Source organism: Myotis daubentonii, chromosome 9, assembly GCF_963259705.1.
Source record: "Myotis daubentonii chromosome 9, mMyoDau2.1, whole genome shotgun sequence".
In the NCBI taxonomy this organism is placed as follows: Eukaryota; Metazoa; Chordata; class Mammalia; order Chiroptera; family Vespertilionidae; genus Myotis; species Myotis daubentonii.
Genome location: NC_081848.1, coordinates 3,204,505 through 3,218,350, shown reverse-complemented (window position 1 = coordinate 3,218,350; position 13,846 = coordinate 3,204,505). Strand labels below are relative to the sequence as shown.

At 53.7% G+C, this 13,846-nt stretch overlaps 1 protein-coding gene across 11 annotated transcripts in view; it reads left to right on the top strand.

The window, feature by feature from the left end:
- Positions 1–13,846, top strand: part of KMT2A (lysine methyltransferase 2A) — a 92,445-nt gene that overhangs the window by 66,781 nt on the left and 11,818 nt on the right. For 9 of the 11 annotated variants that reach the window (XM_059707701.1, XM_059707699.1, XM_059707706.1 and 6 more), the window contains 7 exons: positions 61–221; positions 410–595; positions 793–5,014; positions 5,567–5,644; positions 8,160–8,224; positions 9,620–9,790; positions 11,742–11,816. In XM_059707701.1, the coding sequence (XP_059563684.1) occupies positions 61–221; positions 410–595; positions 793–5,014; positions 5,567–5,644; positions 8,160–8,224; positions 9,620–9,790; positions 11,742–11,816 (4,958 nt within the window). Of the gene's footprint in view, positions 1–60; positions 222–409; positions 596–792; positions 5,015–5,566; positions 5,645–8,159; positions 8,225–8,985; positions 9,081–9,619; positions 9,791–11,741; positions 11,817–13,846 lie in introns of all 11 variants that reach the window. The other 2 variants (XR_009454343.1, XM_059707705.1) reach the window with 2 other exon arrangements.

Sequence of the window (13,846 nt, the reverse complement as noted above, 5' to 3'; positions counted from 1 at the left end):
ACAAATGCTAGTCTTTGCTTCTGGACCCTCACCTCTGCTGGTCCCGACAAACCTTCACAGGTGCTCCCGAGTGTACTGGAGCACCACGGACGCCCGCAAGCGCTGCGTGTACACGTGCAAGATCGTGGAGTGCCGCCCGCCGGCCGTGGAGCCAGACATCAACAGCACCGTCGAGCACGATGAAAACAGGACCATTGCCCACAGCCCAACATCTTTTGCAGGTTGGTCTTTAGTCAAGGTGTCACTTGAATGAGACTTTTGGGAATCCTGGGATTGAAGCATGCGGAGAATGTCACTTCTTTGGGAGGTCTCATTTGAAAATTTCCTTAACAGCTGGTTTTTTATTGGGCCATTTGTTTGATACCTTAATTGGACTGTTTTTAGTAAGGGTTTTTATATCCTACCACAGAAATGTCATCTAAAGAAAGTCAAAACGCAGCTGAAATTGTAAGTCCTTCATCACCAGACCGACCTCCTCATACGCAAACCTCTGGTTCCTGTTTTTATCATGTCATCTCAAAGGTTCCTAGGATTCGAACACCCAGTTATTCTCCAACACAGAGGTCCCCTGGCTGTCGGCCACTGCCTTCTGCAGGTAAAGGGTTTCATTGACTCCAAGGTCAGCTCAGACGGGAATTTGTCATTTTCTTCAGGCCGTTTTATTTCAGTGACTTACACTTACTGGAAATGTTGGTTTTTCGTTACCTATAAACATACATAGCCGAGACTTAAACCAGGGGCTGCCCACAGTTCTGCCTGTAATAGGCTTTTCACTTTCCCTCCCTCCTTTAGGAAGCCCTACTCCAACCGCTCACGAAATCGTCACAGTGGGCGACCCTTTACTCTCCTCGGGGCTCCGAAGCATCGGCTCCAGGCGGCACAGCGCTCCTTCCTCAGCACCCCAGCAGTCGAGACTCCGGATGCTGTCTCCAGTGAGAACAGGGGGCACTTACTCCAAGAATAGTGGCTCCTCCGCCTCCGCCCCGGGGGCCACTACGGGCCTGGAGCCAAGTGCCAAAGCGGTGGGTCATGCCTTAGGGCCGCTGACTTCAAATGCCAACTTAAGGCAAAACACGCCCTCCTCCTCCAGTCTGCAGAGGACAGTGGTGATGGTGGCCACCAAAGCCAGTCACGTGGATGGCTCTTCATCTTCAGAAATGAAGCATGCCAGCGCTTCAGACCTGGCCCCCAGCAGCTCCTCTTTGAAAGGAGAGAAGACCAAAGTGCTGAGTTCCAAGAGTGCCGAGGGCTCCGCTCATGACGTGGCCCACCCCGGCCTCCCCAAACCAGCTCCGCAGCGTCATAGTCCACCGTGTGGCGAACCAAATGTCAGTCAAACGGGCACGTTCCTGGAATTCTCTTCGGTGCCGTTTTCCTCCAGAGAGGCCCTCCCCCTCCCGCCGCTCCATCCGCGAGGGCAGAGGAGTGACTGGGACCCACGTCCAGACCCCACCCAGGCAGGGAGTCCCCCCGCCGAGGGCGACACGGACGTCAAAACCTCGAAGCTGTCGGGGGCGAGCCACCGATCATCTATCGTCAACGAACAGGTGGGATCTAGCTCCAGAGACAGGAGACAGAAAGGGAAAAAGTCTTGTAAAGAAACCTTCAGAGAAAAGCGTTCCAGTAAGTCCTTCCTGGAGCCTGGCCAGGTCGCCGCTGCTGAGGAAGGACCCCTCAAGGAGTTTGCAGGTGAAGGTTTGACTCCTGAGTTTCCAGGGCAACGGCCATGTAACAACGTGTCTTCTGATAAGATTGGGGACAAAGTCCTTGCTGCTCCTGGAGTCCCCAAAGCTCCGTCCGTGCAAGGAGAAGGCCCTGCCACGGAATTACAGACACCCCGAAAACGCACGGTCAAAGTCACACTGACACCCCTGAAGATGGAAGGTGAGAGTCAGTCCCGAAATGCCCTGAAGGAAAGCAGCCCTGCTTCCCCTTTGCACATGGAGTCAGCCTCGCCGGCAGAGCCCGTGTCAGCCTCCGGGAGTCCAGGAGCCGGGCCAGGGGCCGAGCCAAGCCCCAGCAACGCCTCCCAGGCGCCTCCGAGCAACAGCTACCAGACTCTTCCCGTCCAGGACCGGAACCTCATGCTTCCTGACGGCCCCAAGCCCCAGGAGGACGGGTCTTTCAAAAGGAGGTACCCCCGTCGGAGCGCCCGGGCCCGCTCCAACATGTTCTTCGGGCTCACCCCCCTCTACGGAGTCCGGTCCTACGGGGAAGAAGACCTTCCGTTCTACAGCAGCTCAACGGGGAAGAAACGAGGCAAGAGGTCAGCCGAAGGGCAGGTGGACGGGGCTGATGACCTGAGCACTTCCGACGAGGACGACCTGTACTACTACAACTTCACCCGGACGGTGATCGCGGCGGGGGCGGAGGAGCGGCTGGCGGCCCACAACCTGTTTCGGGAGGAGGAGCAGCGTGATCTCCCGAGAATCTCACAGCTGGATGGCGTTGACGACGGGACAGAGAGCGATACCAGTGTCACGGCCACCATGAGGAAGACCGGCCAGATTCCAAAAAGAAACGGGAAAGAGAACGGGACAGAGAGCCTCAAGCTGGACCGGCCCGAAGACGGGGAGAAGGAACATGTCATCAAGAGCTCTGTGGGCCACAAAAGCGAGCCCAAGGCGGAGAACTGCCACTCGGTGAGCCGAGGGAAGACCCAGGGGCAGGACTCCCTGGAGGCTCAGCTCAGCTCCTTGGAGTCCAGCCGCAGGGTCCACCCCAGCGCCCCCTCGGACAAGGCCTTGCTGGACACCTACAACCCCGAGCTCCTGAAGTCGGACTCCGACAACAACAACAGCGACGACTGCGGCAACATCCTGCCCTCGGACATCATGGACTTCGTCCTGAAGAACACGCCCTCCATGCAGGCCTTGGGGGAGAGCCCGGAGTCCTCGTCCTCGGAACTCCTGACCCTGGGCGAGGGCCTGGGCCTCGACAGCAACCGTGAGAAGGACATGGGTCTGTTCGAAGTGTTTTCTCAGCAGCTGCCGACCGCGGAGCCTGTGGACAGCAGCGTCTCTTCGTCCATCTCGGCCGAAGAGCAGTTCGAGCTGCCGCTGGAGCTGCCGTCCGACCTCTCGGTGCTGACCACGCGGAGCCCCACAGTCCCCGGCCAGAACCCCGGCAGGCTGGCCGTCATCGCCGACGCGGCAGAGAAGAGAGTCGCCATCCCGGAGGAGCCCGTGGCCGCCTCCGAGGATGACCCCGCGCCCGAAGGCCACATGACTCCCGACCGATTCATCCAGGGACACATGGACGCCGACCTCGCCGGCCCCCCGTGCGGCGCAGTGGAGCAGAGCCGTGGCAGCAGTCAGGATTTAACTCGGAGCAGCAGCACCCCTGGCCTCCAGGTACCGGCTTCCCCTTCTGTGCCCATCCAGAACCAGAAATACGGGCCCAGTTCCGCCGAGAGCCCCGGCCCGTCTCAGATCTCTAATGCGGCCGTGCAGACCACGCCTCCCCACCTGAAGCCGCCCACCGAGAAGCTCATTGTCGTTAACCAGAACATGCAGCCACTCTACGTGCTCCAGACTCTGCCGAACGGCGTGACCCAGAAAATCCAGCTGACCTCTTCCGTTAGCTCTGCTCCCAGTGTGATGGAGGCAAACCCTTCCGTGCTGGGGCCCATGGGCAGTGGCCTCGCGCTCACCACGGGGCTAAACCCAGGCTTGCAGACACCTCAGCCTCTTTTCCCTCCTGCTGGCAAAGGCTTGCTGCCCGTGCCTCACCACCAGCACTTACACCCCTTCCCCACAGCTGCTCAGGGCAGTTTCCCGCCCACCATCAGCAGTTCTCCTCCAGGCCTGCTCATTGGGGTGCAGCCTCCTCCAGATCCCCAACTTCTGGTGTCTGAAGCCAGCCAGAGGACAGACCTCAGCACCACAGTAGTCACTCCATCCTCTGGACTCAAGAAAAGACCCATATCTCGCCTGCAGACCCGAAAGAATAAGAAGCTTGCTCCCTCTAGCACCCCTTCAAACATTGCCCCCTCCGATGTGGTTTCTAACATGACACTGATTAACTTCACACCCTCCCAGCTTCCAAATCACCCCAACCTGTTAGATTTGGGGTCACTTAACACGTCATCTCACCGGACTGTCCCCAACATCATAAAAAGGTCTAAGTCCGGCGTCATGTATTTTGAACAGGCACCCCTGTTACCACAGACGGTGGGCGGACCTGCCACAGCGACGGGCACGTCGACCGGGAGCCAGGACACTGGCCACCTCGCTTCGGGGCCCGTGGCCGGCTTGGCGTCCGGTTCCTCAGTCTTGAATGTCGTATCCATGCAAACGACAACAGCCCCTACGAGTAGTGCGTCGGTTCCGGGACACGTTGCATTGACCAACCCGCGGTTGCTGGGTGCCCCAGACACTGGCCCCATAAGCAACCTGTTGATTAAAGCCAGCCAGCAGGGCCTGGGGATCCAGGACCAGCCCGGGGCCCTGCCGCCCAGCTCGGGAATATTTCCCCAGCTGGGGTCGCTGCAGACGCCCTCTACCGCGGCGATGACGGCTGCGTCTGGCGTCTGCGTCCTCCCCTCGACGCAGACAGGGGTCCTAGCGGCCGCCTCCCCCTCCAGGGACGCCGAAGATCACTATCAGCTTCAGCATGTGAGCCAGCTCCTGGCCAGCAAAGCGGGAATTCTCCCTTCCCAGCGGGATCCCGGAGCTGCTCCAGGGACCCAGGGGCCGGGCTTGGCGCAGACAGCAGACGCTCCTAACGGCCTGGGGCTGGGGCCAAAGAGGGCGGCCTCCTCGGCCGGACAGGCCCGCGCGGCCTCCCCTGCGGGCTCGCCTGAGGGCTCGCCTGCGGGCTCCCCCTCTGGACCCCAGTCCGCAAGCCCCTCCGTGCCAGGCGCTCACCCCAAACCAAAAAGCAAGCGCATCCAGCTGCCTTTGGACAAAGGGAATGGCAAGAAGCACAAGGTTTCCCACCTGCGGACCAGCTCCTCGGAAGCACACGTTCCAGACCAGGAGGCCCCCACGTCCTGCCTGACCTCGTCCACAGGGTGAGAGCCAGTGTCGGCCGTGCTGGGTCTGTGGGGGCGGGGCCCCAAGCAGAGGCTGGGGAAGGGGTTATCTGTGAGAGGGACAGCCTTCTGCCACGTTTGCAGTGCTCAGGTGTGTTCTGGGTTTTAAATGATTGTTTTTTCACTCACGGTGGTGACGTATAGAGCAAGCTTCAATGCCTTCGTGAGCAGTAGGTCTCCCGCATAGAATCACCTCTCTGCTCGGCTCTGATGTAACGGTGCCGCTGCTGGCTGCTGTTTGGCTGCTGTTGCCTCTTTGCCGAGGCCGAGGGATGGTTATTCCTGCTCAGAGTGTAACGTGTCTGATGTGCACAAGTGAATGTTACATATATATGCGCCCAGGGAGCCACCATTCAGATCGAGATAGAAAACCTCCCTAGTGCTCCAGACTCCTGGTGCCGTGGGCAGGGCACCCACACCCCCTGCATCGCCATGGGCTGGGGTTCTGCTCACGAGGTTACCAGAGCCCGACTGTCCTTTCTGTGGCCTGACCCCCACCCTGGTGCATACGTGCTAACGGTTCTGTTTCAGGGCCCCCGCAGCAGAGGCCGAGCAGCAGGACACGGCTGATGGGGAGCCGGCGGCACAGGAGTGTGGGAAGCCCCCGGGGTGAGCAGAGGAAGGTCTCCAAGACCAAGTCCTCATCAACACCCTTCTTCCTGCGTGTGTGGCCCGTGTGTTCTGATCCTCACCGGAGCCTGTGCGTGTGGATCTGTGTGGCCCGTGTGTTCTGATCCTCACCGGAGCCTGTGCGTGTGGATCTGTGTGGCCCGTGTGTTCTGATCCTCACCGGAGCCTGTGCGTGTGGATCTGTGTGGCCGGTGTGTTCTGATCCTCACCGGAGCCTGTGCGTGTGGATCTGTGTGGCCCGTGTGTTCTGATCCTCACCGGAGCCTGTGCGTGTGGATCTGTGTGGCCCGTGTGTTCTGATCCTCACCGGAGCCTGTGCGTGTGGATCTGTGTGGCCGGTGTGTTCTGATCCTCACCGGAGCCTGTGCGTGTGGATCTGTGTGGCCCGTGTGTTCTGATCCTCACCGGAGCCTGTGCGTGTGGATCTGCGTGGCCGGTGTGTTCTGATCCTCACTACAGAAAATGTTTATTGATTTGAGAGAGAGAGACATCCATGTGGGAAACATGATCAGGTGCCTCTCGCACACTACCCGACCAGGCATTGAATCCGCAACCCAGGCATGTGCCCTGACCGGGAATCAAACCTGCCACCCTTTCGTGCACAGGACGATGCTCCAGCCAACTGAGCCACTCGGCCAGGGTGCCAAAGTTCCTTTAATAAAAGTCATACAGTATAGGACTATTTAAATAATGGATAATGGTTCCCTGTTCATCCTGCCCAACCCCATCCCAATCTATTCCTTAGAGGTAACATTGCTAACAATTCGTTTTCATCCATGGTGACATTTTTTAAAATACGTTTTTATTGATTTGAATTAAAGAGGGATATAGAGATTGAAGCATCAATAAGAGAAACATGGACTGCCTCTTCCATGCCCCCTACTGGCAATGGAGACCACAACCTGGGCATGTGCCCTGACCGGGAACCAGACCCTGACCTCCTGGTTCATAGGTTGCCGCTCAACCACTGAGCCACACCGGCCGGGCTGGGAGACCATTGTATGCATACACAGATCTATGTGGCATACATAAGGACATGTATATACTTCTTTTTACATAGAATGAGTAATGCTATACATACTGTTCTTTACCTGGTTTTATCGCTTACCAAATTGTGTGGGCATTTCTGTACAGTGTTTATAGATGCACTTTATATTTTAATGGCGGCCTCCGGCTCCCGTGTGTGATCTACAGTAATTTACCTAACTATCCCCTTTAGTATATATTTCACTGTTGCGGGTTCAATCCCCAGTTGGGGCCCATTGTGGGAAGCAACCGAAAGCAGCCAACTTAAGCTGCTCTTAAGTGATTCCAGAACTGCTTCTAGCAAGTGTTCTTTAATCCTTTTCCCAATATTAAGGGTGAGAAAAAATGTAAGGACACAATCTACAACCCCAAAAGTAAAAGTTGAATGTCGCCCTAGCCAGTTTGGCTCAGTGGATAGAGCATTGGCCTGCGGGTTCGATTCCGGTCAAGGGCATGTACCTTGGTTGCAGGTTCCTCAGCCCTGGTCGGTGTGTGTACAGGAGGCAACCAATCGATGTGTCTCTCTCACATCGATGTTTCTCTCTGTCTCTCCCTCTCCCCCTTCCACTCTAAAAAATCAGTAGAAAAATATCCTTGGTTGAGTATTAACAAAATAAATAAATAAAAATTTAATGTCAGTATTTGGGGGGGGAATCTCTTAGAACAGTGGTTGGCAAACCGCGGCTCGCAAGCCACATGCGGCTCTTTGGCCCCTTGAGTGTGGCTCTTCCACAAAATACCACGTGCGGGCGCGCACGTACAGTGTGATTGAAACTTCATGGCCCACGCGCAGAAGTCGGTTTTCAGAAAGGAGATCGACGAAACAAATACACAAGACGAGTGTGGATGGCAGAGTTGGAAGGGGTCGACCTCAGCGAACGTACCTCGATCAGATTGAGGACGTTTTTTAGCAAAGGCCAGCTTAGGAGTCCCCTAATGAAGTTAATAACAATGTACCTGCCCTACCCGGTTTGGCTCAGTGGATAGAGCGTCGGCCTGCGGACTGAAAGGTCCCAGGTTCGATTCCGGTCAAGAGCATGTACCTTGGTTGCGGGCACATCCCCAGTAGGGGGTGTGCAGGAGGCAGCTAATCGATGTTTCTCTCTCATCCATGTTTCTAACTATCTCTCTCCCTTCCTCTCTGTGAAAAACCAATAAAATATATTTTTAAAAAAAAACAAAAAACAATGTACCTACCTAGTTTAAGTTTAAAAAATTTGGCTCAAAAGAAATGTCAGTCGTTGTCCCGTTGATATTTGGCTCTGTTGACTGATGAGCTTGCCGACCGCCGGCCTAGAAGATGGCTGTCGGTGCCGCACGGTGGCGGGTGGTGGTCCTCGTTCAGGGGCTGGTCTCCGGCAGGGGCTTTGTGGGACTGGCACAGCTTTAGCTTTGAACTGAAGTCCTCGCTGATAAATCTCACACTTGTGTTTTGGGTTGTTTGTGTGTGTGTGTGTGTGTTTTTTAGGCAAATGGCTGTTCTTCCTGAGGTTCAGACAACACAAAATCCAGCAAATGAACAAGAAAGCACAGGTATGTGGGTGGGCAACTGGTCCGAATCAGAATTTCACAGCCAAACGTGCTGTAAAAATCACCTACGTTACCTACTGATTTTTCTAGATTTAAACCCCCCCCCCCCCCCACAGTCACACAGAGTGAAGTGAGGGAACAAACTGTAGCCTGAGCCTCACAGCATCTCTGTCCCGTGCTCGTCCACTACATGTTCTGTGGCCGTCTGTCCAGGAAAGGACACAGACTGAAACCTTTACTATGCTCCTGCTCGACTTGCTTTAGGAGCAGTATGGTGCAAATAGCTAGTGTGCCCGGCCGGTGTGGCTCAGTGGATAGAGTGTCGGCCTGCAGACCAAAGGGGCCCGGGTTTGATCCCGATCAAGGGCACGTACCTCGGTTGCGGGCTCCTCCCCAGCCCGTGCCATGGTCGCGGCTCATGCAGGAAGCAACCAATCGATGTGATTCTTTCACATCAATATTTCTCTCTGTCTTTCCCTTTCTTTAAAATTAATGGAAAAATATCCTTGGGTGAGAATTAAAAAATAATAATGAAAATAAAAAGTAAATAAATAGCTCGTGATAACCTGACTTCATTCACCCCTGGCTGTCACTGAGGAAAGCCGGGAAGCAGTCTTCCTCTGTAAGCTAGCCAGACTCGGCTGTGCCACCAGGTACGCCTCCAGAGCCCTCACGGCCTGTCCTGCTGATCGGTCAGTGAACAGCAGGTCATGTTGTTCCGATTGGGGAGCTCTGGGGTCAGGCTTTGCCCGTTTCCATTAAAGGGCCTGTCTTCCCCAGAGGAGAACCCGGTGGGGAAACTGCTTGGACACCAGCTTTGGGGTGTGGGAACACGGCTGCCTGGCTGATCCTCGAGAAGGTGGGTCGGTCTCTGTGTGGGAGGACAGCAGGGGCCGACCGTGCAGCTCTGAGCCGCAGGAGCTCAGGCGCGGCGTTGCCCTCTATGGCTGCCTGAGCCTGGGCGCTCGGCCACTTAGCTCTCTGCCTCCGTTCCCTCACCTACTCCTCGGACTTCTGTGAGGCTGGTGAGTTACAATCAAGGGACCGTACCTGAGAGAGTGGCAGAGTGCCTGGCACACACTGCTTCATACACATTAGCAGTGTTATTTTTTACTTTAACCTACAGAGGGCAGTCACTTACTGAAAAGCTATCCAATTGTCATCCTAGAAGCTCTGCCACAAAGAGCGTGACTGTTCAAACCATTCTTTCTGGTTTTGCTGGTAGTCAGTCGTGTGTAGCTATGGCCTGAGTAGCGAGCGCACCTCCTTGAGACTCCGTTTGATTGCCTGTCTGGGATAATCCCTGTTCTGGATGCCGCTGGCTTCGAGATGGCGTGCGTAGTCTGGGCTCCCCGGCCTGCTGCTGCAGCCGCTGACGCTCTGCGCTCTCCCTTGCAGACCCGAAGGCGGCGGAGGAGGAAGACGGAGGCTTCAGCTCGCCACTCATGCTCTGGCTGCAGCAGGAACAGAAGCGCAAGGAAAGCATCACTGAGAAGAAGCCCAAGAAAGGCCTGGTGTTTGAAATCTCCAGTGACGACGGCTTCCAGATCTGTGCGGAGAGCATTGAAGGCGAGTGGATTGCTCGGGCTGCCCCCGCGCAGGGCAGCGCTGTGCAGCTGTGCTGGGAGGTGGGGGGGGGCTTTGCGCATGTGGTTTGTCCTTAGAAGTTAGTGTTCTTGAGAAACAGTCCGTGGTTTATGGGAAAAGTTAGGGATACAGATTATGTTTTGAACGTTACACACACCCTGCATAGCACATGAGATCTCTGCTTGTCTCTCACTTTTCTCCTACCACTTCCTGTTTTGTTGTTGTTTCTTTCTTCTTTTTTTTAAATTGATTTCAGAGAGGAAGGGAGCTGGGGGAGAGAGAGAGAAGAAACATTGATGATGAGAGAAGAGAATCGTTGACCGGCTGCCTCCTGCACGCCCCCCACTTGGGATTGAGCTACCAACCCGGGCATGTGCCTTGACCAGCATCAAACCTGGGACCCTTTAGTCCCCAGGCCAATGCTCTATCCACTGAGCCAAGCCGGCCAGGGCCTTCCTGTACATCTTGAATGCTGTTCTCCCTCACCTCTATAAACGTTTGTTTACTTTTATGTCTTACTCAGCAGGCAGCTTCCCGTAAGGGCTTGAAGCTTATGTTCTTCCTAGAGACCTGATACACAAAATTCATGCGGGTGTGGGGGGGTGGGGATCAGCCTGGCCTGCACCCTCTTGCAATCCAGCCCTCTCACAATCCGGGACCCCTTGCTCCTAACCACCCACCTGCTCGCTCCTTGCCTGCTCGCTCCTTACCACTTGGCTCGCCATTCCTTAGCGCTGCCCTGGAAGCAGGACAGGCTCCCGCCACCGCCGCTGCACTTACTGGCCGCGAGCCTGGCTTCTGGCTGAGCAGAGCTCCCGCTGTGGGAGTGCACTGACCACCAGGGGGTAGCTCCTGCGTTGAGCATCTGCCCCCTGGTGGCAAGTGCAGGTCATAGCGACCAGTTCTGGTTGTGCCGTAATAGTCGCTGGGCTTTCATATATAGAGATTTAACATTTTTGTGCCCCTAACATGTAGCTGTTCATTAGCTGTTGAAGGACTAGTGAATGTGCTGTAGGCAACAGGTATTAGAGGAGTTTCAGGGGGAAGGAAGGTCACTGTGGGTCAGCGAGAGTTATAAAAAAAAACATGAAAGCCCGAGCTAGTGTTGCTCAGTGGGTAGAGTGCTGGCCTGCAGACCAAAGGGTCCTGGGTTCGATTCCAGTTAAGGGCACGTACCTTGGTTGCAGGCTCCTCCTTGGCCCTTGCCCTGTTCAGAGCACTCACAGGAGGCAATCAATCAATAATCGATGTGTTTCTCTAACATTGATGTTTCTCTCTCTCTTTCCCTCTTATTTACTCTCCCTAAAAAATCAATGGAAAAATATCCTCGAGTGAGGATTAACAACGAAAAAAGAAAGAAAGAAAGAAAGAAAGAAAGAAAGAAAGAAAGAAAGAAAGAAAGAAAGAAAGAAAGAAAGAAAGAAAGAAAGGTGCTAAGAGAACTAGACTGAGTCTGAAATCCACATGGATTGCTCCCCACCACGCCTCACTCACTTCTGTGACAGTGAGAGACGATGGGACCTCAGGGGCGAGCTGAGGGGGGCTGTGCAGGCTTCCAGTTACAACTCGTCATTGTAAGGCGCTGAGAGGTCACGGTGTCCCCACAGTCTTTGTTCAGCTGTTCATTGTTACTGCATCGGTCAGAGTGTAGGGAACAGAATTAACACCAGCACTTGGGTTTAGGGTCCAGGTGCCATCGCGGGGTGGCAGTGCTCTGGGGACTCGTCATTTCAGGCGGTCTGGATCCCCTCCCTCCCTCTGTCCTTTCTCGAGAAAGACATTCCCTCTCAGCTTCTCATGCACTGAACGGATTGAAACTACAAAACCAAACCTGCCGCAGCAGGAGCGTGCGCTTCCCGCCGCGGGATTCTGGGGGCAGTGCCGGCGCCGCCGCGGGTGCGAGACGCTGCTGGAACGCTGTCTTTCCTCACAGATGCCTGGAAGTCGCTGACAGACAAAGTCCAGGAAGCGCGATCCAATGCCCGGCTGAAGCAGCTGTCGTTTGCAGGTAACGGCTCGGGTGCTCGTTCTGCTCCTGCTCAGAATATGCTGGTAGCTCGGTCTACGTTACAGAGTTGATTCTAAAAACAAAACAAAACCCACAGCAACATTCTTTTTTAAAAAATGAATTTTCACAACTTTATTGAGACGGTATTCTTTTACTGTATGTTCACCCTTTAAAGCACACAGTTCGGTGGCTTTGAGTATGCTCACCAAGGAGCAGCCGTCCTGTCTGTGTCACGCCAGGACATTTCCATTATCGCCAAGAGCAACCTCGTGCCCATCGGCAGTCATTGCTCAGCTCCAGCCCCTGGCAACCACAAATCCACTTTCTGTGTCGGTGGGTTTGCTGTGTATTTCGTACGTGGGACAGGGCTAGGCTGTCCAACTAGAGGGGTAACCAGTTCAGAACGACTGTTCAAATTTAATTATAGTTCATCCAGTGCAAAAAGAAGGAATCGTACAATATGTGGCCTTCTGGGGCTGGCTTCCTTCACTTAATACCATGCTCTGCCGTAACGTGGCCTCAGCACTCCCATCTTTTTTTTTTTTTATTAACAAATGAATTTTGGCAGAGCACACGTAAAATTTACCGTCTTAACCATTCTGAAGTGTAGAATTCAGTGGTGGTGACTACGTTCTCAGTGTTGTACAGCCGTGGCTGCCTGTCACTCTTCCGTCTTCTCCTCGCCCCAACCCCTGGCCACCACCATTGTGTTTTTTGGCTTTCTGAGTTGGATTACTCTAAGCACCTTATGTAATCATATGGTTTGTGACTTGCTTATTTCACTTACCATAATGTCCTCAAAGTTCATCCATGTTGTAGTATATGTCAGGATTTACTTTTTAAGGTTGAATGATATTTTACTGTGTCCGTATTTTACATTTTGCTTATCCATTGGTCGTCAATGGACACTTGGCTTACTTAATATTAATCTCTTATTAGATACATGTTTGCAAATAATTGCTCTCATTCTGTGACTTTTTACTGTATGGATAGTGTCCTCCCATTTTTTGCAGATGGTGAGGGAGATATTTTGGGGGCAAGAAAATAGGGTTCATGGGTCTGGCTCTCACCAACTGGTTGTCACTGGATGAACTATAATTAAATGCGTCCTTAGTTGTTCTGAACTAGTTATTGGTAATGTGTAATTCTACTGGAGGGTTTGGCTCAGTGTTCTCCTCCTCAGATTGAATAGTCTGGCCCTTTCTTTCTCTAGTGGCACAAAGATTTCTTTGGTTTATCCATGTCTTGTGCTGCAATATGCAATGTAAGAAACCCTGAGCTCTGGAGGCAGATAGATCTGAGTTCAAGCTCTATTTCTGCCCTGTTGCTATCGATATTATATTGTTTGCAGCTAACTAACTTCTCTGAGTCTGGCTCTCCGTATCTATAAGGTCATAATATTAATCCAACTTTCGATCTTTGTTGTGAGGATTAATTAAAATAATGAACCTACCCTAGCTGGTTTGGTTCAGTGGATAGAGCGTTGGCCTGCGGACTGAAGGGTCTCGGGTTCGATTCCAGTCAAGGGCACATGCCTGGGTTGTGGGCTCGATCCCCAGTAGGGGACGTGCTGGAGGCAGCCGATCAGTGATTCTCTCTCATCATTGATGTTTCTCTCTCTCTCTCTCTCTCTCTCTCTCTCTCTCCCCCCCCCCCCCCCATCTCCCTTCCTCTCTGAAATCAGTAAAGGAATATTAAAAAAATATATAATGAGTCTTGCATTATTGGCAGCTCTTCATTTACATGTAGCTATGTATTTATGTACCCGAATGTACCTAATGTGCCAGTGAAGAGCATTATCCTGACTGAAGGGATTTGGAACCGAATTCAGGGAAATTATTGAATATTAGCACTTTTTATAGTATCTTCTCTTTTTTTCAATCTTTATTATTGAAAGTATTTCCCCCATTGAGCCCTTCTAGCCCACCCCCGCTCCAGGCCTTCACCACCATGTTGTCTGTGTCCATGGGTTACACAGACATGCATGCAAGTTCTATGGTTGATTACCTCCCACCCACCCACCCACCCAC